The sequence below is a fragment of the Neophocaena asiaeorientalis genome, unplaced genomic scaffold (assembly GCF_003031525.2).
Source record: "Neophocaena asiaeorientalis asiaeorientalis breed wild unplaced genomic scaffold, Neophocaena_asiaeorientalis_V1.1 scaffold504, whole genome shotgun sequence".
Taxonomy (NCBI): domain Eukaryota; kingdom Metazoa; phylum Chordata; class Mammalia; order Artiodactyla; family Phocoenidae; genus Neophocaena; species Neophocaena asiaeorientalis.
In genome coordinates, this window is record NW_020174438.1 from 3,055,860 (window position 1) to 3,080,735 (window position 24,876).

The window sequence follows — 24,876 nt, forward strand, 5'->3', positions numbered from 1 at the left end:
ATAGCAACACTATTCACAATAGCCAAAAAATAGAAACAACCCAAATGTCTATTGACGAATGACATTATAAACAAAATGTGGGCATAAACATACAATGGAGTATCATTCAGCCTTAAAAAGGAATGAAATCCTGGTATATGCTATAACATGGATGGATCTTGAAGACACTATGGTAAGAGAAAGAAACCAGACACAAAGGACAAATATTGTATGATTCTACTTATATAAGAAGGAGAGAAGTCAAGTTCATAGACAGAAAGTAGCATTGTGGTTGCCAGGGACGAGGAAGAGGAAGGATACGGAGAGATATTGCTTAATGGATACAAAGATTCAATTTGGGAAGATAAAAAAAGTTCTGCAGATGGCTGGTAGTGATGTTTGCACAACAATGTGAATGCACTTAAAGCCAGTGAACTGCACACATAAAAATGGTTAAAATGGTAAATTTTATGTTATGTGTATACTATCACAATTTTAAAAAGTGAGGAGCAAAAGAAGTGACAAATAGGTGGGTAAACTAAACAATGTCTTCTATGTTTAAAAAAAAAAGAGAGAATTAAAGTATATAACAATTATACCGTACAAGTGACGGTGTTACTGGAATGAAAGCATTCTAACATCCGTACACTATTCAAGAGGAAATTAAAGATAATTAATTTTAGACTTTGGTAACTGTGCATATTAAATTAGTTAATTTTAAAAACACTTACACTAAAAGAATATAAGCAGTATATAATGTCCAAACCAACAGAAAAAAAGTGGAATGAAAGAAATCATTTGAACCTAAAGAAGCCAAGAAAGAAAAGAAAAAGAAACAACAATAATGGAATAGGTTAAATCATGTCCCTAAAGATAATATGTCCTAATCCCAAGAGCTTATAAATTTTACCTTCTATGGCAAAGACTGCAGATATGATCAAGTTAAGGATCTGGAAATGGGGGATTATCCTGGATGTAACAGTTCTAAATGCCTGAATATATTAAATAAAACAGCTTTGAGATATACAATGCAAAAACTGATAGTATAATGAAAAATAAATCAATCCAACATATTAGTGTGAGATTTTAATACACGTTTTTGATAGGTTTAATAGACCAAAAAAACCATAAACAAAAAATTAACAACATTACAGAAAAACACACATCAAAATTAACAAGGCTCATATAACAGATACATGCAAAGACTATACTTAACAGCTGCAAATATATATATTTTCAAAGCACACACAGAATATTTATAAAAACTGACCTGATACTCGGCTTTTTTATAAAGCAAGTCTCAATAAACTTCAAAAGACTGGTATCATATAGAACACTTTCTTTCACAATAATGCAACTGAATTAAATATCAGTAACAAAAAGGCAACTAGGAAAATCACATAATTACAAAACTAACATATACTAGTTGATGGGTCAAAGAAGAATAATGGAAAATAGAAAATATTTAGAACCAAATGATAATGGAAACATATCAAACTTGTACAGAATATGGGGGGCAGGGGAGAAGCAGGGAGCTTTCCTGGCAAAATAGGTGAGCCTTTGTGGTACTAGGCAGAGGTAAGATAGAGTGAAAAGCCAGGAAGAACTACAAAAATCTAGACCTGAAAAAATAGTCAGTTCTCTGCTACTATTTGGCATTTGGGGCTGTGGCTGGTCTCCAGGAAGCAGAAAACAAAAACAACAACAAAATCTATGTCATGTAACTAAAGCACCAGAACAGGAGAAATAAAAAGCAGAAATTAATGAGATAGAAAATAAAAATACTATAACGAAAACTATCAAAGCCAAAAGCTGATTTTATTGAACAACAACAAAACCTAATTAATGACAAACCACTGGTAAGATCAATCCCCCAAAACGAGAAGGCACAAAAATATTATAATAAGGGGATGTAACTATTAGATACAACAACAACAACAAAAGATAAAAGAATGCCACAAGCAAATTTATGCCAACTTATCTGAAAACATAATGGAATGGATAAACTCCCAGAAAAATAATAGTCATCAAACAAACTCAAAGGAAAACAAAAGAAAACCACAATAGTGCTCAAGTCATTAAACCGATTGAGTTAGTAGTTAAAAATCTTCCAATAAGAACAAGAAAAACTTCCATGCCTGGATGATTTTACTAAGATTTTCCAAATACTCTAAAGGTAATTTGACTTTTACAGAACTTCTTCACAGCTATAGAAAATGAAGAACACTCTCTAAATCATACTATGAGGCTAACATGTGATATTAAACTCTAAAAAGACTAATATTAAGAAAGGAAAATTATAAAACAATACCACTCATGAAAACTGCAAAATATGTGAAACCAAGTATTAGGAAACTGAATCTAGCAATGTATTAAAGCATAATACATCACAACCAGGTTCATTTAACATTGGAAATATCAATTTACATAATGCCACACATTAACAGGTTAAGAGAGAAAATCATGACAACAGATACAATACAGAAAATTCATCTGAAAATAAACATCTTTTCATGATAATGCATAACAAAATAGGAAGAGTATTTCCTTAACTTGATAAAGTGCATCTACAAAAATTTACAGCAAACATATTTAATGACAAAATGATGAAAGCTCTCACTTTAAGAACAAAACAAGGTTGCACACTAGTCACTATTTCTGGTCAACACTACCAAAGGGACAGTTCGATAAGGAAGAAAAAGAAAAACAACCTAAATGGATTAGGAAGTACAGTCATTATACACAGATGTCATGACTGTCTACCTAGAAAACCCAAAATACTTTTCATATAAATTATTACCATTAATAATAGCATATCAAAGTTTCTGTGCATTAAAAAACCAATAAACCAACAAAAGATTTAAAATGCAGTAAAAAAAACTATTTACAATAGCATCTTATAGAATACTTAGGAATAGATCTAACCAAAAATCTGCAAGCCTTTTATGAAAAAAACTATAACATCGCTTTGTAAGAAATTAACAAAGATCTGAATAAATGATAAGGTAATGAAAGATGTGTCATGTTCATAAATTGGAAGATTCAATACTGTAAAAAAGTTAACTTTCCCAAATTAATCTATAGGTCCAATGTAATGCCAATCAAAATTCCAAGAGTGTGTGTGTGTGTGTGTGTGTGTGTGTGTGTGTGTGTGTGTTGGGGGTGGAGGGAGGGCTAACAGGCTTACAATACTGTAAAAAAGTTAACTTTCCCAAATTAATCTATAGGTCCAATGTAATGCCAATCAAAATTCCAAGAGTGTGTGTGTGTGTGTGTGTGTGTGTGTGTGTGTTGGGGGTGGAGGGAGGACTAACAGGCTTATTCTTAAACCTGTACAAATCTGTAAAACTACAAGAATAGCCAAGACACTCCTGAACAACAGTACATGAAAAAGATCTAGGGAGATTCCAAGGACTATACTCCTAGTGTGTACAGCAAACAGAATGATGAGTCTACAGAAAACAAATGACAAAACTAGCACAGTAGGGCTTCCCTGGTGGCGCAGTGCTTAAGGACCCGCCTGCCAATTCAGGGTACATGGGCTTGAGCCCTGGTCCGGGAAGATCCCACATGCTGCAGAGGTACTAAGCCTGTGCGCCACAACTACTGAGCCTGTGCTCTAGAGCCCACGAGCCACAACTACTGAAGCCCACGCGCCTAGAGCCTGTGCTCCACAACAAGAGAAGCCACTGCAATGAGAAGCCTGTGCACGGCAACCAGAGAAAGCCCGGCGCAGCCCGCGCGCAGCAACAAAGACCCAACGCAGCCAAAAATAAATAAATATATTAAAAAAAAAATTAAATAGAGAACTTACGACCAAAATTTGTGGAAGCAGCAAAACTGTCTGCAAATTGGGTTTCCAATGGTTCTGTATTACAGACACATAATATGCATAAAATATATTATGGATATATATAAATATATGTATAAGCATGAAATAAATTTCCCTTTTTTCTTGTAAACCAAAAAAATTTTTTTGCCTATGGATTAAGGACTTACAGATGATTTGATTGTATATACACGTACATTTAGAGAGAAACAGATATAGAAATAAAAACAGATTTCATGTTTATATACATGTCTGTGCATATTTTCTACCTCCTTCCACTGAGAGTACCTAGAAGCAATGACATCCCTGTAGCAATAAACACATCTAATGCCCAGATCTTGGTTTCTCAATACGATTCTCCACAAAAAGGGTCCATAGGTCTTTGTAGAAATGGCTGATGTTAGTGTTAGGGCTGGGAAAATACACAAAGAGTTTGGAATGCCCTGCGCTGCCAGAAAGTAAGGACATTCTCCAACATTGATGGGATATGTCAAGAGGACACAGGAACCAGTTGAAAAGGCTCTCACTGGCCAAATATGGAATAATTTAATCATCAAAATAAACAGATGATTTGTTCCATTCAAAAGTTAACATTAAAAAAAAAAGTTAACATTAAAGACATTACTGTGTAGAATGGAAAGTAATCAAATGACTAAGAATGTATATGTAGGTATTCTGAAACTTTTAATAGTATATCATTTAAATATGTCACATTTCCCATTTCTGTTTAGCATTCCTAAACAGTCAAGCCTTTATAATAAAACATCTCTATTAATCATTACAATCAGAAAGTGATACAAATGACATTTTACTAACAAAAATTCAAAACTTTCTTAGTATCCACGTTAAGTCCATTTTCACTAGCATCCTCTATAACTTCCCCCAAATGGCTCAGTCTTCTTAACCATAGCTTTTCATAATATTTCATTTTAAGCTCAAATCTCTAATAAAAAAAATTCTTTCACATATCTAAAGTTTGTATCAGTTTTTTAAAAAACAGAATTTAGCTCTTCTTCTTAATATACTCAAAACAAACAAATATGTCCAAGGAATTGAGGAGATTAGTCAGGAGTACGTAAATAGTTCAGAAAATCATAAAGATACAATATGAACATGAATAAAGACCATAACAACTGTGTAGGAAGAAACATAAGCAGATTAAGTGTGATTCTACTTAGCTTAGAAATAAAAACGGATACTTTAAAATCTCAACTACCAAAAACAAACCACAGAAGCAGAAAGTCTAAGGTCCTTTAGGGAATTCTCTAAACAAAATATATTCATTCAGGAAAATAATTCATAATATGTTATAGCTGATGCTTTTGGAAGCATAGTGTGCTCTTAAAACTTCTAAGTAAATTTTTAAAAATTGAATTGATTTTGGAAACTCTGAAAAGTTTCCAAAGTGATTTTAAATTTTGAAATTTTTTTTACTGCAAGGGCTTTTACTATTTAAAGGAAGTTTGATAATAATCACTCCCTGCTTTAACCTGCTTTCTTCATATATATTGAGTTTCTTCAAATCCAAATCTTCATATAGGAATTTTCTAAAAGATGACTTTGTACCTATTCTAAAAGCTTAGTTCAAGGCATAAAAAAATTGTAAGTACATTCTACTTTACTATTTTAGTTAAATACAGATTCTGTGATAAACTAACTTGCAATTTTAACAGGTACTTATTTAATATATCATGGAATGGATTTTCTGAACTTAAACTAATATAGAACATGATAACATCAACTGCCTGTCAACATATAACATTTGTTTTTAAAATTCTGTAAAAATACATAGTTTCATACCTGCCTTTGTGCTCTAGTATTAGGTGTCCCTCAGAATCCTGCATTCCACTTCCTTCTAAAATACCCATAAATCAAGCTCCCAGAACCCCCATAATATAATTAGAAAACTAAATATATAAAACTGAAAACTCTGTAACATTTTTTCTTGTAACAGATTACATCAAGTACTCATTCGAGTGATTAGTAGAAAAGTAACAGTGTAAAGTTTCAGCACTTTAAAAGAGTAGTTTACAATCTATTTAACTATGATCAACATATTTCATTTGATAGTTAAGAAGCAATCAATCAGATGACTCATCACACACACACAGAACTATAATACATATATTTAAAGATGGATGAACCTTTGGACATCAGATCAAGGTCCTTATTTTACAGATGAACAACAAATTAAGAAACCTAAGGTCACATACGAACACAGATCTCCTAAGAAATACAAGCTTTCTGATGACTTCATAATGTTGAATATATTTGTGTCATTAAAATTATGATAATAGTATTTTTCCTCTCACTTCTATCCTAACACCATTCCCACTTTTGCCATACTCCTTTTAACAGTTGTTCTACTACTGTTAATGGGTAACCCACTGTTAAGGCATCTATACTTAGAAACTAAACTACTCTCAGGAGGGTATATAATATATCCTTTACTATTCCTGTTATCTTTATTTTTGATTACAGCTAAGTTTTCTTCTGTGAGTAGGCTGTTCTTGACAAGCAGTGACTCAGCTTGTGATACAACTGACTTGTTTACAAGTCTTGAATGTTCTACTGCATTACTACTAAATCAAAGTAGATTTTTATATTATGTGTTACCATGCTTTTTATTTAGAAGCATGGATAATAAATTTTATAATACCCTGAACATGAAATTATACAACTGAAAAAAATGTTAAGGTTATTTAAAACAATTTAAAGATTTTATTTCCTACTGGAATGGTCTACAGTGCAAAGAGCAATGTAGCGCAGAGGCAAAGGATCTAGGCTAGAACCCTTAGGTCAAGGTGGCTACTTTTCTTTCAGCCGTGTAATCCTATGCAAGTCACTTATCTCTGACTCTCATGGTTCACAAAGAGTTTTTCTGAAGATCAAGAGAGAACATCTTAAAAATGCTCCATAAATGATAATAATAATAATATAGTATCATACAAAATGTATTATCATAGAACTGTCAGCTACCATCCTTATAATAGACTTTAGAAATATATAATTCTCAGACTTCCCTGGTGGCGCAGTGGTTAAGAACCCGCCTGCCAATGCAGGGGACATGGGTTCGAGCCCTGGTCCAGAAAGATCCCACATGCTACAGAGCAGCTAAGCCCGTGAGCCACAACTACTGAGCCTGCGCTCTAGAGCCCAAGAGACACAGCTACTGAAGCCTGCACGCCTCAACAAAGAGTAGCCCCCGCTCACCACAACTAGAGAAAGCCTGTGTGCAGCAACGAATACCCAATGCAGCCAAAAATAATTAATTTTTTAAAAGTGTTAAAAAAAAGAAATATATAATTCTCAACTATAATATTTATATTATAATTTATATTATTTAAAATTTCAGAAGATGATCTTTTTTGGGTAATAGAAATTTCATCAGACAGGAAAGATCTGAAAAGATCTTTGTTTTCTGATTGCACAGCCTTCTTACATAATTTAAAAACCTACTACTGAGGGACTTCCCTGGTTTGCACAGTGGTTAGGAATCCTCCTGCCAATGCAAGGGACACGGGTTCGAGCCCTGTTCCAGGAAGATCCCACGTGCCATGGAGCAACTAAGCCTGTGTGCCACAACTACTGAGCCTGCGCTCTAGAGCCCGCGAGCCACAACTACTGAGCCTAAGTGCCACAACTACTGAAGCCCGTGCGCCTACAGCCCATGCTCTTCAACAAGAGAAGCCACTGCAATGAGAAGCCCGTGCACTGCAATGAAGAGTAGCCCCCGCTCGCCGCAACTAGAGAAAGCCCACACGCAGCGACAAAGACGCAGTGCAGCCAAAAATAAATAAATTTATTATTTTTTTTAAAATAAAACAGGGCTTCCCTGGTGGCGCAGTGGTTGGGAGTCCGCCTGCCGATGCAGGGGACACGGGTTTGTGCCCCGGTCCGGGAAGATCTCACATGCCACGGAGCGGCTGGGCCCGTGAGCCATGGCCGCTGAGCCTGTGAGTCCGGAGCCTGTGCTCCGCAACGGGAGGCCACAACAGTGAGAGGCCCGCGTACCGCAAAAAAAAAAAACCCCACAAAACCTACTACTGAAAAAAAAGCAAAAAACTACCACCAAACAGTTTATGTAGATTTATAATTTAGAGACAAATCTTATACCTTATCTAGTCCAACTCCCTCATTTCAGAGATGAAGAAAGAAGTAAAAAAAGGCCCAGAAAGGATAAGCAACGCAAAGCCAAACCAATGCATTTTCTGATTCCCAAACCATTATCCTCTCCACCAGAAAGCTAATATATGACCCCCTTTCTCAAGAAGCCTGTCAAAATTACAGCCATACTCTTTAACACAATTACCAGTTTTCTCTATGTAAATCATCAACTCCTTGAGAATAGGTACTCTTTTTACTTCTCTCTCCTTTCAGTACTAGCAAAACTTTAAATATGTAATATACAAATAAAATGATTTTTTAAAAGCAGGCTTAATAAAAAACTTCAAGTAAATGAAAAGATACACTACATCACTAGTCAATAAGAAATGCAAATTCAAACCACAGAGATATCCCTACACACTAACTAGAATGATTAAAAAACTAAACTGAAAAATATTGACATTGCCAAGTACCAACACGGAGGCAGAGCAGTTGGAATGTGCATACACTGCTCAATGGAATGCAAAATGGTACAGCCATTTCAGAAAAGAGTTTGGCAGTTTCTTACGAAGTTAAACACGCACTTACCATATGAAGACATATGTCTACCAAAAGAAAAAGCTGTACACAGATATTTGTAGCAGCTTATTCAGAATCACCAAAACCTGGAAATAACCCAAATGTCCACCAGTTAATAAATGGATAAACAAATTGTGACACTGGACAATAAAAAGGAAGCCTAGTGATACAACAGATAACATAGATAAACATCATAGTTTTATGCTAGATGAAAGTCAGACTCAAAATGCTACATACTATTTGAATTCCAGTTATATGAGGAAAAGGCAAAACATGAGGGCAGAAAACAGATCAGTGGTTGCAGAGCCTAGAGGTGGGAGGTAGGGTTGATTATAAGAGGCATGAGAAAACTTTTTTAAGGTGATGGGGATGTTCTATATCTTGACTGTGGTGGTGGTTATACAACTGTATAAGTTTGTCAAAATTCATAAAACTGTATGCCTTAAAGGAACAAATTTTACTGTATATAAATTATACCTCAGTAAACTTGACTTTTTCAAAAAAGTCTCATTCTAGCTCTTCCACTACCTGAGACATTAAGTAAGTTATGGGGTTTTTACAGCCTTCATGTTTTCCTCCCCTATAAATGAAGGAGCTGTAATACCGAACTACTACTTCCCTTCCACTGTTAAATCATATTACTGCATTGTAGAAATATTTTCTGCATCACTGTCTATTTTTCTTAGAATTTTAAAAATCATACTTGTGTTATGTTAATGGTAAATGTAATAGTAAATAAATATTTCAAGATGTGAATTTAAGATGTCAAAATTAAAGCAGTAATATTTCTTAGATGTCTTTTTTTTTTGATATGGATCATTTTTAAAGTCTCTACTGAATTTGTTACAATATTGCTTCTGTTTTTATGCTTTGGTTTTTTGGCCACGAGGCATGTGTGATCTTAGCTCCCCGACCAAGGATCGAACCAGCAACCCCTGCAATGGAAGGCAAAGTCTTAACCTCTGGGCTGCCAGGGAAATCCCTTAGATGTCTTTTAATAAGAGACTTCATTGTTAGGTATCTAATTTTTCACCAATTCCCTTTCATTACCACAAAGTGCTATAAATAAAGTAATAAATTATACAACTTGGTGTACGTAAAATTAAAGGCAACAAAATTAAAATACCTAAACACATAAAAAGGTAGACATTTTATATCTATAAAATGGAAGAAATGTATATGAATTCATAGATAGTTTATGTATTGATATATTTACTAAAGCAATATGTATCTTTTACCAGGTAAGTCATATAAAAATTCTACTTTCTAATGCAACCTGGAACTGGGGTTGTAATCAAGAGCTCCTCTCAGTAAAATATTAAAGTCAATTGAATTTGGAGCACTGGGGAAATCCTTGGGAAGATTTCATTAATCCCCTATTAACACTCCTTGTGGTGTTCTCAGTTGCTGCTGCTGCTGCTGCAGCCGCCACCAGTCATCACTCTAGCACCTGTGCCACTTTAGTCTGTTGAGCTGCTGAAAAGAAGGGGGGTATAAACAAGGAGTTCTCTATACTATGGCTCCTACTAAGACAAATGCCTGTAAAAAGCCAGTGGTAAAGCACTCAAGAAAGCAACCAGCTACTAAAGTCACTCACAAGAATATGTCTTATACTGAAAAGGTGAAGAAACCACATTTTTACAAGCCTCATACTGCAGCTGTCCCTGAAGTACACTGAACTTCTCACTTGCAAGTGTTCAGGACTTCAAACCAGATCTACACTACCAAAGTGCAGCTACTGGCACATTTCTGGAGGCAAATGAGGCCTATCTAGTTAGCCTATTTGAAGATACCTACCTGTGTGTTATCCATATCAAATACGTAACAATTATGCCAAAGGATATCCTGCCAGGATGACTCAAATGTGGAGAATGCACTTAAGATGCATTATGAAAGGGAAACATTTTATTCTTAAAAGAACAAACAAAAAAAAGTACCTAATTATATGACTGCAAATGAAAAAAAAAAAAACAGGTGAGAGAATCGGTATTATAGCAAATTCTGCCTTGCCCCATTTTCATTTGTGTGTAAATATTAATGCAGCGATATAAAACATTCATGCAAGTAAACAATGTTTCAGCAAACAAGTTTCACTGAATTTGCTTGTAACAATTATAAACAAATTGGTTAACTTTTTCTGCCAAAAAAACATTTCCTGCCCACTAATTTCTGCACAATAAAAACCTAAATTCCTTTTAGGCATACAAAGCCTTCAGAATTTTAAAACACAATCTGTCAGAACTATCTTCTCTCACTCAACCCCAGGCACCCCATGCATTTACCCCAAACTTTCTGCCACTTTTAAAATGCATTACAGACTTGTGTGTTTTAAATGCCATTTCTCCTAACTAAAAGCTCTTACTTCTTTACTTGGCAGTCAAGTCATCCTTTGTGACCTAATTTAAGTGTTACATTCTCACAGGATCCCCTAGATAAAGCTGGTAGTGGTAGCTCCCTCCTCTATGGTCCCACTTTATTTCCAAATTATGCATTTGCCTCATTACAAATTTTTGTCTCCCAGACTAGACTAGCAACTAGAACTAGGTCACATTCCTTATTCATCTTTGATCCTCTGGTTCTTGGCAGCTACTAACTCAATGCTTAACTGAATGAATTCGACAGCATCCAGAACTATGGAAATCTACATTAAGAATAAAGTGTATTTATGATGAAATAAAAATAGGTAATATCATTTGAAACAAGAAAGGTATTTATAGTCAAATTACAATGCTTTGGTTATACTAGAAAATTTCACTTAGGTGATAAATGAGGTTCATGGTTTTCCTTAAAGCTAAACCAAAAGTACTGGACTCACTGTATACAGAAAGATTTAAATTCCAGATCTTTTTTCTTAATTATGTCACTTAGCCCTAAGTTTTTCTCTACTGGAAAGCCACTATATTTTTGCTAATTTGAATGACTCTGCAAGTCTTATAGCAGTCAATTACACAGCATCAAATCTAAAGCACAATCAGTAATACAACTGACAAAAATAGACAGGTTAATTGGTTCTTCTATCCATGTCAACTGGTTATACTCTAGAATTTTTGAAAATCAGAATTATCAAACACATAAAGTTCTCCCAGAAATAAACTATTCTTAACATGAATCCTGCTTTAAAATAACATTTCACACTGAAACTTATACACAACTAACTTGCTGATCTAGTAAGTTATTTCAACAAATATCTATATACACTAAACCGATTTTTCTTAGGATCTCATTAGACTAAAAAGTTTCATTTGTACTTTGTCACGTTTCAACTATCAAAAAGCAGCAAAAACAGGTCTTACTTGATAATATAAAAGAACCTGTCAAATCTAACAATCATTTAGGGTTTATGCTGACAGGTCATATCAAATCCCCGACTTCAAACAACTAAGCATATTTAATAACTAAAATATGACTTCATTTTTATTTAATCAATACATATTGGACAACAACAATGTACAGTACATTATGCTGGCCCCTAGGGAGAATACAGGATGAAGGTAATAACAGTAATGAAGATAGTAACACTTATTATGACAGATAACATTTATAAGAGTGCTTATTAAGTGGAAGGCACTTTGTATGTATTAACTCATTAACCGTTCCCAACAACCCTAGGAGGTGGTTACTAGTATCCTCATTTAACTTAGGTAATGGTAGGTTAAATAACTTGCCCAAGGTCACAAAACTGGAATTTGAACCCAGGCACTCTGACTGTTGTGTCCTGACTTTGAAGAGCTTCTAATAAAGGTATTAACACAAATAATAAAGGTATTAACTTATAATTTTTCAAATGTCAAAAGCTACAATGTTATGGGATTTCAGGGTTAGAAAAATGTTATCAGGTTGAAAGAGGAGAATCAGGAAAAGTTTCTTATAGTAGTAAGAAGGGCTAGATTTTGCTGGTTGGGTAGGATTTGAAAAGCTTGCTTTTTAAAAACATAAAAAATTCAATACAGCTGCATGGCATGGCCAAAACAAACAAATAAATAAATAAACATATTGGGAATTCCCTGGCAGTCCAGTGGTTAGGACTTAGTGTTCCCACTGCCAGGGCCTGCTTTCTATCCCTGGTGGGGGAACTAAGATCCTGCCATCAGTGCAGCATGGCCAAAAACAAACAAACAAACAAAACAAACAACAAATTCAAGACATATCTCAGTAAGTTTCATAAAAACAGTAATCTCTCAACACTCTCGACAGTGGATTGCAGCAACAGTTTTATGTCAATGAAAATGTTCCTGTCCATGGCTACTTTAGGTATGCTTGTTTCAGTTTAGTTCCATTAAACAAAAGAACAGGGCAATTACTGTTGCTCCCACACCCTGAGACAAAGTAAACAGAAGTATTCAGTAGAGCAGAGAGGAGACATCTGTTCACTTACACTACACCTATATCCATCCCTTCTTCCATTATACTGACAGAAAAGCAGGCTCAGGAAAAATACATTCTTTAAGAATCTTGATGTGAAAAAGCACATCATTTACAGTGGAGAATGTTTGTACAAAATTAGATTCTAAGCAGCAATACCTAGACAGAACACTTTAAAATCCATGTAATAAGCCTCATAAAAGAATATGCCTCTGAATATCGTGACACTTATCATGTTGCCTGAACTGAATAAGGTCCTTAATACCAATTAATCAAGTTTTTAAAGTCGATGTCTTCTGGAACCTAAATTTACAATAGGTATTTTAATGTATATTTAATACTATGTTTTTCACAACCCCCTTTCTTTTTCTTTTTTTTGGGCAATAACTTTTTATTTTTTAACTTTTTATTTTATATTGGAGTACAGTTGATTAACAATGTGATAGTTTCAGGTGTACAGCAAAGTGATTCAGTTATACATATACATGTATCTATTCTTTTTCAAATTCTTTTCCCGTTTAGGTTGTTACATGATATTGGGCAGAGTTCCCTGTGCTACACAACCCCCTATTTTCAATACAATCTTTTCTTTCAACTTGGGCTATGATGGTGATGGTATGTTAGTACTCTAGAAATGCACTAAGCCTCTCCCCTCCATTTTGGCAAAAAATTTACAATATTTGGTACTAAGACACAAAACATTTATGTGACTAATCCAAAAATTGGAAAATAAGAGGCAAGAATCCTAAAAATGTACTTAATAAAGTACTTAAATAGTTTTCATGTAAAATCAAAGTTCACCCATTTAAAACTCCCTAAAAAGCAGGTATTAAAAAACATTTCATATTATTCACTCAGGGCAAGTGACACATGAAAGCATACAGCACATCAGGGAACAGCAACTAATGTGGTTGAATGTGGCTAAAACAAAATTGGCTTGGGACAGGAGATAACAAAAACATTAAGAATTTCTGGTCAAAGAGGACAAATTGAATACAAGCATTTAGCTCAAAAGCTTCCCAAAACCTCTCTGAAACAAGAATAAAGAAATTTTTTAAAGAGCATAAATCCATAGGAAACCAGAAACACAATTTTAGAAGCTAGAAAGCAGAACAAGTGGTAGTGACAATTACACCTGAGAAGACTGAAACCTACATTAGCCTAGAAAAACAAAGACACCTGGCTTACAGGACATACCACAGTTACAATTATACCAAAAGACCCCTAAACTCTCTGGAGAAGTGGTTGATTGCAGGGTTGGGGCAGGGCAAGTATAAGATGGGTTGAGGCTTTATGTGGTGCCACAAAGTACAGAAGTGCTCAAAAGGCAAGGATGAGCACAGATGCCAACCAGAAAGAGCTCCCCGTGGCCAAAACTGGAACAATTTGAGCAACAAAATAAATAACAATAGTTTGGGGTTATAATCGAAAGAATAAAATAAATATCTTAAGTCTATACTGACATAAATAAATAATTAAGTAAATAAATGTGGGAGAAGGGACAACTCTTCCTCACAAAAGAATTCCAATTAATAAATGTAGAAATAATGAGGGAAACAGAAAATCACTATTAGAATGCAACAGTAACAAGATCTATAAATGGATGCTAAAACTAGTGGGCAGAAGTTTAAGCTGAAACAGGATATCTGCATGGTCTCAAAGTAGTTAGTAATTATTAAAGAGGAAAATAGTAACTTTACAGTGGAGAAACCTAGCAGAATCACCTGAACCAAGTGATCAAAGGTTAACATCACAGTAGGACACATCAGCATCATGTCCCCCCACTACCCCCCGCCAAATGATGCACAGAGAAGGACATATCACTTCTGTGACAGCCTTCTCTTTAATAACCTCAATCTAATCATGAGAAAAGATCAGACAAACCCAAATTGAGGGCGATTCTGCAAAAATGACTAGTGCTGCTCAAAATATCAAGGTCATGAAAGAGAAGGAAAGTCTGAGAAATTGTCACAGATAAGAGGAAACTAAGGAGACATGACAACAAAATTCAATGTGGGACTCTGAATTTGGATCTTGGAATAAAAAGAAACATTAGTGGAAAACTGGTCAAATCTGAATAAATTCTGTAGTATAGTTAATAGTATTGTACTAAAGTTAATTTCTTACTTTTGATAAGTGTTCTGTGGTTATAAAATATGTTACCATGAGGAGAAGCTTGGTGACAGGTATATGGGAACTCTGTGTATTCTTTTTTCAAGCTTTCCATAAAAGTTTAAAAAGAAAAAAGGGGAAAAAACCCGAAAAGGCTCAGGAACTAGCAGTTTCCGATACTCTGGGAGCAAGAGTGAAGTCCAAGCTAGAATAAGAGATTAAATTCTGCTTAAGAAGCAGTCAGAACTCCCAGATCCTCTTTTACTCTTTGACCCTTCCTGGCAAAGACTAAGCAATCTCAGAAGAGCATAAAACAAGGTATCTCTGGACTAGAGGATGCCAGGTGCAATCAAATTTGAGGGCTGCCACATTGAAAACTGGAGAAGTAAATGAAATGGTATTCATGTACTTTATGATGAAACCCACAACCCCGTTTCCTACTCAGCTCCCAAGCTTGTTCTCTCCAAGCAAAAGATCAGAAATCTTTTCTGGGAAATCAATTCAGCACAAGGGAAAAACGTGTCACTGGGAGTCTACAAGGAAATTAACCACATATATCTAAAGTACAGGGAAAACCATAATTACCCACTGGCAGAGCTTCCATTCAGCTTTTTAAGGCCCCTCTTCTAAATAAGCATTGAGTTCCAAGGAATACCAGACATCTAAAAAAAGCATCTAATATGAAAGACAAAGCCCAAAGCAAACAAACAGAAAAAGGAAATTTGGAGAAAAGAGAGAATATGCAGAGAAGAAAAGTATCAATAATTTCCTAAGAGAGATAAGACACTGCATCCATAAAACAAATAGGATATCAAAAACAGGATATATCAGGATATATTAAAACTTTTTCAGAAAAAAAAAGAGTACTTGGAAATTATAAACATGACAGCAGAAATAAAACCTTAGTAGAAGAATCAGAAGATAAAATTGAGAAAAATCTCCCAGAAAACAGAGGAAAAAGGAAAAGAAATGGAAAATAGAGGTAAACAGAAGAAAATTAGAGAAACCAAGACAGTAGACCCATTACCTAAATAATAGGAATTCAAGAGAGAGAACAGAGAAAATGAAGGGGAAGAAACAAAAGAAATGACTTAAGAAAATTTCCCAGAACTGATGATACAAATATCAGATTGAATAAGACTACCCTGAACCCAGGAGAAGTGGAAAAAAACTGACCTGTACACATAATACAGGAATTTCAGAACTCTAAGGGAAAAGGTTCTCCAGGCTTCCAGAGAGGAAAAGTAAGATTCAAAATCAGCTAGGCAGGGACTTCCCTGGTAGTGCAGTGGTTAAGAATCTGCCTGCCAATGCAGGGGACACGGGTTCGATCCCTGGTCCGGGAAGATCCCACATGCTGCGGAGCAACTAAGCCTGTGCGTCACAACTACTGAGCCCGCACGCTGCAACTACTGAAGCCTGCGCACCTAGAGACCGTGTTCTGCAACGAGAGAAGCCGTGGCAGAGAGAAGCCATGGCAATGAGAAGCCTGCACAGCGTAACGAAGAGCAGGCCCTGCTTGCAGCAACCAGAGAAAGCCCGCACACAGCAACGAAGACCCAGCGCAGCTAATAATTAATTAATTAATTTAAAAAAAATCTTCTAGGCATCTGATGTCTCAACAGCAACACTGAAAACAATATGGCAATGGAGCAATGTATTCAAAGTTCTGAGAGAAAATTATTTCTGACCGAGAATTCTCTGCCCAGCCAAACTATCTATAAAGCAAGAGGGTAGAAACATTTTCAGACATGTGAAGTCTTGAAAAAATTATAGCCCATCCAGAAAGCTATTGAAAGTGGTCCTCCAAAATAAGAACACAAAGAAAGATGAAGACATCAGATACAGAACCAGGAGCTCTAATACAAGAGAGACCTGACAGAAACTTCTAAGATGATTGTAAAGGCAAATCTAAGATAGCAGCTGCAATTCAAGAAAATTCATCAAAAAATTGGTAGTTGTGAACATAAGGAGAAGACTCATACACTTGAGAGTTTGGACTAAATCAGAGTTTTTATTGACATTTTGGACCACATAATTCTTTGCCGTGGGAGGCGGTCCAGTGCAGTGCAGGATGATGCTTGGCAGCATAGCTGGCTTCTGCTCGCTAGATATCAGTAGCACACTCCTGCCCTCCCTCACCTACCCAACACAGCCAATATCCCCTCGGTTGCCCCCAATTGAGAACCACTTGGTTAAATTAATGATAAATACATAGAAAACAAAGCAAAAGCAAATTCTTAGAAAATATTAACTCATGGAAAACAAAATACTGTACAGGAAGGAAAAATCATCACAATAAACTACAAGGCTCAACTATGAATACAGTGACATTGATATAAACTTTGAAACTTGATGTATCCAAACAACTTGCAATATGACAATATTGGAAGGATTGGGCAGAATTGAGAAGTGTGTCTGTGTTTGGGGATAGTGGTAAACCGAATCTTCCATTGCGGGAAGTCCGTAGACAAGCCATTCAACTGAAAAAAATCACGAGGGAAAACTACAGGCATACTATTTTGAAATATGGAGATAAATATCAAAAGAATGAGTAGCAAGTGGTTGCCTCCGGAGAGCCCAAAATGAAGGGGAGGGAGAATCTGCAGAGCAGAGTTATTCAACTCTTTTCAATATGTGCATGTATAACTTTGACAAAAATTAATTTTAAAAAACAAATCAATTGAGGCTACATTATGAAGGACTTTCCTACTGATTAAGGCCACAATGACTTAGAAACAAACAGCTATACAACTTTGAATAAGTTACTTACTCTTTTTTTTCTGGCTGCGTTGGGTCTTCATTGCTGTGCATGGGCTTTCTCTAGTTGCGGCGAGCAGGGGCTACTCTTTGTTGGGGTACACAGGCTTCTCATTGCGGTGCCTTCTCTTGTTGTGGAGCACGGGCTCCAGGCACGTGGGCTTCAGTAGTTGTGGCACGTGGGCTCAGTAGTTGTGGCATGCGGGCTCTAGAGCACAGGCTCAGTAGTTGTGGCGCATGGGCTTAGTTGCTCCACAGCATGTGGAATCTTCCTGGACCAGGGCTCGAACCCGTGTCCCCTGCATTGGCAGGCGGATTCTTAACCACTGCGCCACCAGGGAATCCCAAGTTACTTACTCTTTAAGCCTTACTTTCTTTCTATCTATCTATAAAATACATAATGAAAGATAAGAGATGCCTTAAAGCGCTTTATAGATATTAAGTGTGTAAACTGTTTAGCACAGTGTCTGGTGCATAGTGTTTATTAATATTACCTAGTATTCAATTTGCAATCAGAGGGTAATAATTATAAACTTTAAAACAGGTAAGTCATAATGTCATGTGTTTTAGAAGGTAATGGCTGTCGTGGTGAGGACGGTTACGAAAAGAAAAGAGCCTAGAAGAACACAGACCATTTAAAAGGGCTACATTTGAATGAGAAAATAGAGGCAGAGCCACGAAGAGAAAGGTAAGGATACAAGAGATATTTTTCAAGTGACAATTTAACTATATATGGAAAAAAGGAAAAAGGAGGAGTCAAAAAACTGTTCCAACTTAAGCAAATAAACAGATGATGATGACACTAACTGAACAAGAGAATACAAAGAAAGAACTATGCTGGGAGGAGGACATGAGAAGAGAGGAAAGAGAAATGAGGTTGATATTACACATATTTAATCTGTAGGTCCTAGAGTACAACCAAGTAGAGATATCTAGTATGCAGGTGCAAATCCGAAACTAGAAGAGAGGTCAGGGCTGTAGATATAAATGTGTAAATTACAATCAAAGGTTGAAGCCATACAAATTAAAATAATACTCATTTGACATGTTCTATAATATTAATTGAATTTATTTTTTTAAAAAAACAGACAATAGAGATGAAAAACAAGTTGTTTTAATGTTTTGAGGGCTCTCAATATCAACGGCCCTGATATAGTTATGAGGTCATTGTGAAGTTCAAATGAGTTAATACACACAAAGCACATACAACAGTATGTGACATATAATAAATGCTCAATAAATTTTGGTTATTATTATCATCATTAGTTCCAGATATAAGTAGTGTTTATTATATGGAAAAGAGAGGCAGAAAAAAATCCACTGAGATATGGAACTAAATATTCTTTTTCTTTCATTTTTCTATCCTTTCTACATTTATATACTCCTTGGACGCCACTTTAAGTATTGCAGTGAAAGTATTATTTTAAAACTATTAGTAATATGTACCTTTTATCCTTAATTATACTATAAAATACTTGAGGAAAAAATAATTTTATCTAAATATTCCCTATATGGCAGCGTACAGTAACGTACAGTGAGTACACAACAAATATTAATGTCACAAATCCTTATAAGGAAACAGAATCATAAAAACAATGATGCAATAAATGAAAGTGGAATGACATTAAAAGAGATCTCAAAGTCAACATCAATATAAAACAATTCAAAGACATATAGTAGAGTGAAAAAGTGAGGTGAAATGCTTTGTTGTTTACCACAAAGAACAGACCACACTCACTTTGCTCTCCTCTGGGTACAACAATTAGGAGAAATATTAAAAACACTGGATTATGTCTAAAAGAAAGCAACTGAGAAACAAAGAACTGTGGATGCCCAGTCCTCCTCCCCTGCCCCCTCTTCAACAATGAGAAAAAGCTGTCCTATGCAAAATGATTTAAGATTTCTCTGTTGTTTAGGGGCAACTATCAAAAGATGGCAGCTACAGAGATCTAGACTTCTCTCAACTCAAAAACTTAAAACAGATCTCTTCTAAGACAAAGATGTTATCAGAGATGTCATGAAGGTATTCAAGCAAAGGCTGGAAAACAGTTTGCCAAGGATGTTGTGGAAAATATCCAAGCAGGGGAAATTGGTTAGAACTCTTAAGTTTCCTTGCAACCCTGTAACCATATCAATGAATATTACTGAAGATCAGTGTCCTTCAGAAAGCACACTGTCTTAGACCTATAATACATACCAAAAAAAAAAAGAGAGAGAGACAGAAAGAGACAGACACACACAAAGATCTCTGCTGTCAAGAAATCCATAATGAATAATAATAAAATACAGTCTGAGACCATAAAAGATGTCACAAAGCACTATTTATTAATTGCCAAATGAATTCTATACATATATAAAAGTCTTCTAAGAAGGAGAAATCCTTAAGGTTAAACGGTCAGAAAAGGCTTTTTAGAATAAATGAGATATGAGGTACTGAGGGAAAGATGTGTATGAATGTTCTGTATCAGTGGGCAGAAGTAAGAAAGAAGAGTTAGCACAAATAGAAATGAAAAGCAAGTTAGAGAAAAACCTGTTTGGCTGCATTAAAAACTTGTTTTGAGGAAGAAGAGATAAGCTGAAAGGGCAGACTGTGGCCAGAATCAAAGTGTACTAGGCATTGAACACCAAGCTAAATAGTTTCAAACTTATCCTGCATACAGCATCTGTATCAACTACACAATTCTGCTACAGCCATAGATAATAGTAAATAAATGGGCATCAATGTGTTCCAATAAAACTTTATTTATGAATACTGAAATGAATATACAAAATCTAAATGAAATATATGAAATCTAAACTTCATATACTTCCATGTGTCACAGATTATTTTTATTATTTTGATTTTTTTTCAACAATTTGAAAATGTAAAAATCATTCTTAACTCATGGGCCAAACAAAACAGGCTGTGGGCTGAATTTGGCCCAGGGACTAGTTTGCCAAGCCCTGCATGACACTAAGCTGCCTTCTTCAGCAGTCCTCTAAGGTACACTTGTCCTTGAGCTTCAGGGACCAGAATAACATACTATTCGTTCAACAACTGCACACACATGGATGCACACATTTAACCAATATCTAAATCTAGTAAGTGTCAGAGGTTCTCTAAAAAAGAAAAGCCCGCCAAATTGTTGGTAATAAGCCAGTAGAACAGAAGTAAGACATTTTATAATTCTGTAATTTATTTTCACACAGTAAATGGACTTAGAGAGTTACATACTACTTTTACGGAGCCTCTAGGTTCCATGAAGGGATGTGTAAAACAGAGTATAATCAAGGGGATGTGAGTTCTAGTCCTAGCTCTGTCATTTATTTACTCATTATGTGACCCTGAACAAGTCACTTTCAATCTTCTGGCCCTCATTTCCTCATCTATAGAAGTGAAGGGGTATAAGTTACTAAATGGTCACTATGTGTTCTCTCAGCTTTAGCACTATATAATTCTACTCCTACTGAAAAAGACCAGACAAGGGATAACAAAGATGAGACGAAAGTGATAATTAATGACACAGAAAAAAAGAGAAAGACATTGACTAAATGAGTGGTCAGATAGTACAAACAGGCAGGGGCAAAAGGCCCCAAAGTACAGTATTACTAAAATCAAGGAATTTTTTTTAAGTATCAAATGCAAAAGAAAATTCAAGGAAGAGAAGCAGGCAAGAATTCAAGAAGAGAAGTATGGCCATCAAAAAAGAATGAATTACTTAGCTAGCTAAAACAGTGACAGACTTTTGAGATTTGAGAGTACTGTGCAAGTTTCCAGGAATCAAAAAAGGAGTCAGGGAAAAAGAAAAGACTGAAGATGAGTCTAGGGAACAGAAAATAAAGGCATGTGGTCCAGAAAGAGTAGGGAAAAAAAAAAAAAAATGTTGGAAGTGGGGATGAGTTTGAAGCCTCAGGTAAGGGAGTTAGTCTTAAAGGAGAGGCGTTTAATCTTTAAAATCCAAAAGGTAAAGGCAGCATTTCAGGTATGTTCCTGTGAAAGTGTTTATTTACACCATGTTTTCTATAAATCAAATTATTAGGGAAATAAACCTAATATTGGGCTTCCTTAAAGCAAAGTTCCACCTATATTATATTTTCTAACGGTCAAAAAATTAAGAAAGGGACTTCCCTAGTGGCTCAGTGGTTAAGAATCCGCCTGCCAATGCAGGGGACATGGGTTCGAGCCCAGGTCCTGGAAGATCCCACATGCCGCAGAGCAACTAAGCCCGTGAGCCACACTACTGAGCCTGCGCTCTAGAGCCCGCGAGCCACAACTACTGAGCCCGCGCGCCTAGAGCCCATGCGCGCCTAGGCAACAAGAGAAGCCACCACAATGAGAAGCTCGCACACCACAAGGAAGAGTAACCCCGTTCACCACAACTAGAGAAAGCCTGACCCAATGCAGCCATAAATTAATTAATTAAAAAAATAAAATAAAATAAAGGACTAACTTTGCTTTTCATAGGAATGAAAACCAGCACTATGTAGCTCTAAAAGAAAATTCATTTTTATATCTCTCATAGCACCTATCACTTCCATCCCTGCATGAGAGTTACCTTTGTAGAAAAGTACCTAGTCCTTACTTGGAGTTCAATGAATACTAGTGTTACCTTCCTTAGTAGCCTTAAAAGCTCCCACGGCAAGAATTCTGATTAATTCATCTGTTTATCTGCTTTGCAGAGTTGGTGGTGCTTGATGAATAAATACTGACACATGATAACTTAGTTTAAAAAAAAACTGTCCTTGCAAAACAATCATCTGATAATGTTGGGAAAATATTCATATCATACATACACAACTCCAATAACACTTTTGCAGTGTCGGAGCTTGGTCAAGTAGCAACAAATTGCTATAAAGCAGCCAAAAAAGGCAAAAAAAAAAAAAAAAAGAATTAAGAATTTTTAAGAACATCACTCAAAAATATCAAGATCCAACATAGCTAATTTCAACGGACACTTGCCTCTATTTAAGGTATATGAGAACTAAATATCCAAAGCATTCGCCTGATGATCAACCAGTTAAAAATACACGTTTGGATACCCTGAAGATATTTATAAAGCCAACAGAGATACTATTAATATGTTGAAATTCCCTGGCCAGTGCTGGATTCTACCATTAATCCTCTCCTACTATTCAAGAGAAGCCAAGAAGTCAAGCCTTCTCATATCACTTGCTTTTAAGAATTTAAGAAGTCACCCAAACTGGCGTACACAGCCCAACTACAAAAAGTAATTCAGCTCTCCATATGGTAATGCTTCGCTATCTCTTACCTTTACGTGGAAGTCGCATTTATTACTTTTCATCGATCATTGGGAGGCCCCATTTAGGCAGGCCCATAGTACTACCAAGTAAGAAACAGTTGTTCAAAAAAGTCGTAGCAGTTAACTGCCCTCCCACGAAGCTCAAGCTGGGTGTAGATTTCACAAGCCCTGAAAGCTATACACTGCCACTGTCAAAACCAGAAGCAGCACCGTCACCCTGTCGTGCCCGTCTACCAGTGTTGCAGAATGTTTTCTTTGAAATCACCTCTCTACCTTGGCTCAACGTGTTAAATAACTACTTGAGAAGCCACCTTCTCCCCCAAAGCAGGACCCGATTCCTTCCAGTGCGCTCCTTTATTTGTCCAGCCCCAGAAACCCAAGGGGAGAGGTCTCCGCTCCCCGGCCCCCTAGACCCAGTCGGGTCTCCCAATTGCTCGTCGCACCCACCATGCACCCCCAACACCTCCTTCCCCCACAGGCGGGCCGGCCCACGAGCTGGGCCCGCAGCCGGCCCCTCGCCTCGGCCTGCGCTGCCTAGAGCGGCCGCAGGCCTCGGGCCTAGCCTCCTCCGCTGGCCCCTCACCTCCTTCGGGACCAGTTGGTTCTCCTCGCCGGGCACCATCGCTCAGACTCCGGCCGCTCCTCTCCGCCCTGCCGGGGGAGGGGGAGGGTAGCGGCGGCTCTAGCTCAGGAGAAAATGGCAGCGGCCGTCATCCTCACCACCGCCTGCGCTCGGGCTACCGAAGAGGCCTCAGCCTGGGCCTCAGACACCAGCGCGCAGACACCGACCCAAGGCTCCGCCGTCGTCGCCGCCGCAGCCGCCTTCGTCGTCGGCCCCTCCCCCAGCCCGCCGCAATCAATGGAAAAATGGCGGCTGCCGTTCTCGCGAGAATTCGGGCCGTCGGGCTCCAAGCCAGGTGCCTGGCGCCCAAGGTGCCGAGACAGCTGTCGCTCGCATCTAATTACCTCAGCTCTTAGCCTCGGGATGTATAAAGTTAGTTGAGCGGCCAAGAAAATGCTTTCCGGAGGGGGTTTCTGGACTGTCCATCTCGGGAGTCCCTCTGCCGTCAAGGAAAGGACCAGGCCTTAGGGTCCTCCATGCCTTCCTGGGTTCTTCGGACTCCCTGCCCACCAGGAAGAGACTCGAGCCTAAAGCCGCTCCTCTGGCCCTACTACCAACACTGCTCTCCCTCCCGGTTAGAAAAGCACCTGAACTCACCCCCTCTTCACAGACCCCCCCTCCCCCGCCCCCCGGCCTCTGCGCTCAGACACGGTCCCAGCCAGAAAGGACTGCGTTTTCTTTTCCCCTCTCCCCACCCTCCCGAGGGCACAGCTCAAGGGACCTCACGGCTGGCCTCCTGCTAGGGGAGGGGACAGCCCATGGCTTGGAAAAGTGGTATCACTCTCCCTCCAGTCCTCCTCCTTCAGAGCTGCACTCTCCTGGGCCATTTCGGGGAACTTCCTTCTCCGACAGGTTCAAGTCTGGGGCTGAGATAGCTTCAGAGAGCAGGGCTGCAGTTTGGACCTAGGATCTCCTTTTAAAAGTGTTTTTAGAGTACTTTAATCTCCTCTGGCAGTAAGCACTGTGCTCTGTTTTATAGGCAACAAATTTTGCAATAGTTATTTTTCTAAATCCTGCTCATTCCTCAAACCTCCGTTTATGAAAACCTGGTGCGGTGTCCTTCACGAAGACTTCCGTGGTACAGCGATTCTACAGCACGCTGAGATAATATAATCCTGCCACTTTCCTAACACCCACGGCATTAACTACCTGTACCTGTGCTCTCCAAACTTTTTTTGATTGCACTTCCCTATTACAAAAAAAAAGTCTGTATACTGATGTAAGTTATATACACGTCCTGTTGTGTTCCTGTTGTGTATGACATAAAGCATTTTTAAAGCGTAAAA

At 37.2% G+C, this 24,876-nt stretch overlaps 1 protein-coding gene across 2 annotated transcripts in view; it reads right to left on the bottom strand.

Annotated features, from left to right (window-relative positions):
- The window catches only part of USP47 (ubiquitin specific peptidase 47), a 120,853-nt gene extending 97,058 nt beyond the window's left edge, over nucleotides 1–23,795 (bottom strand). Inside the window, exon 1 of one of the 2 annotated variants that reach the window (XM_024756991.1) lies at nucleotides 23,552–23,795. In XM_024756991.1, the coding sequence (XP_024612759.1) occupies nucleotides 23,552–23,590 (39 nt within the window). In that variant the 5' untranslated portion in view covers nucleotides 23,591–23,795. Of the gene's footprint in view, nucleotides 1–8,503; nucleotides 8,536–23,551 lie in introns of those variants that run through there. The other variant, XM_024756992.1, reaches the window with a different exon arrangement.
- Between the last annotated feature and the right edge of the window lie 1,081 nt (nucleotides 23,796–24,876).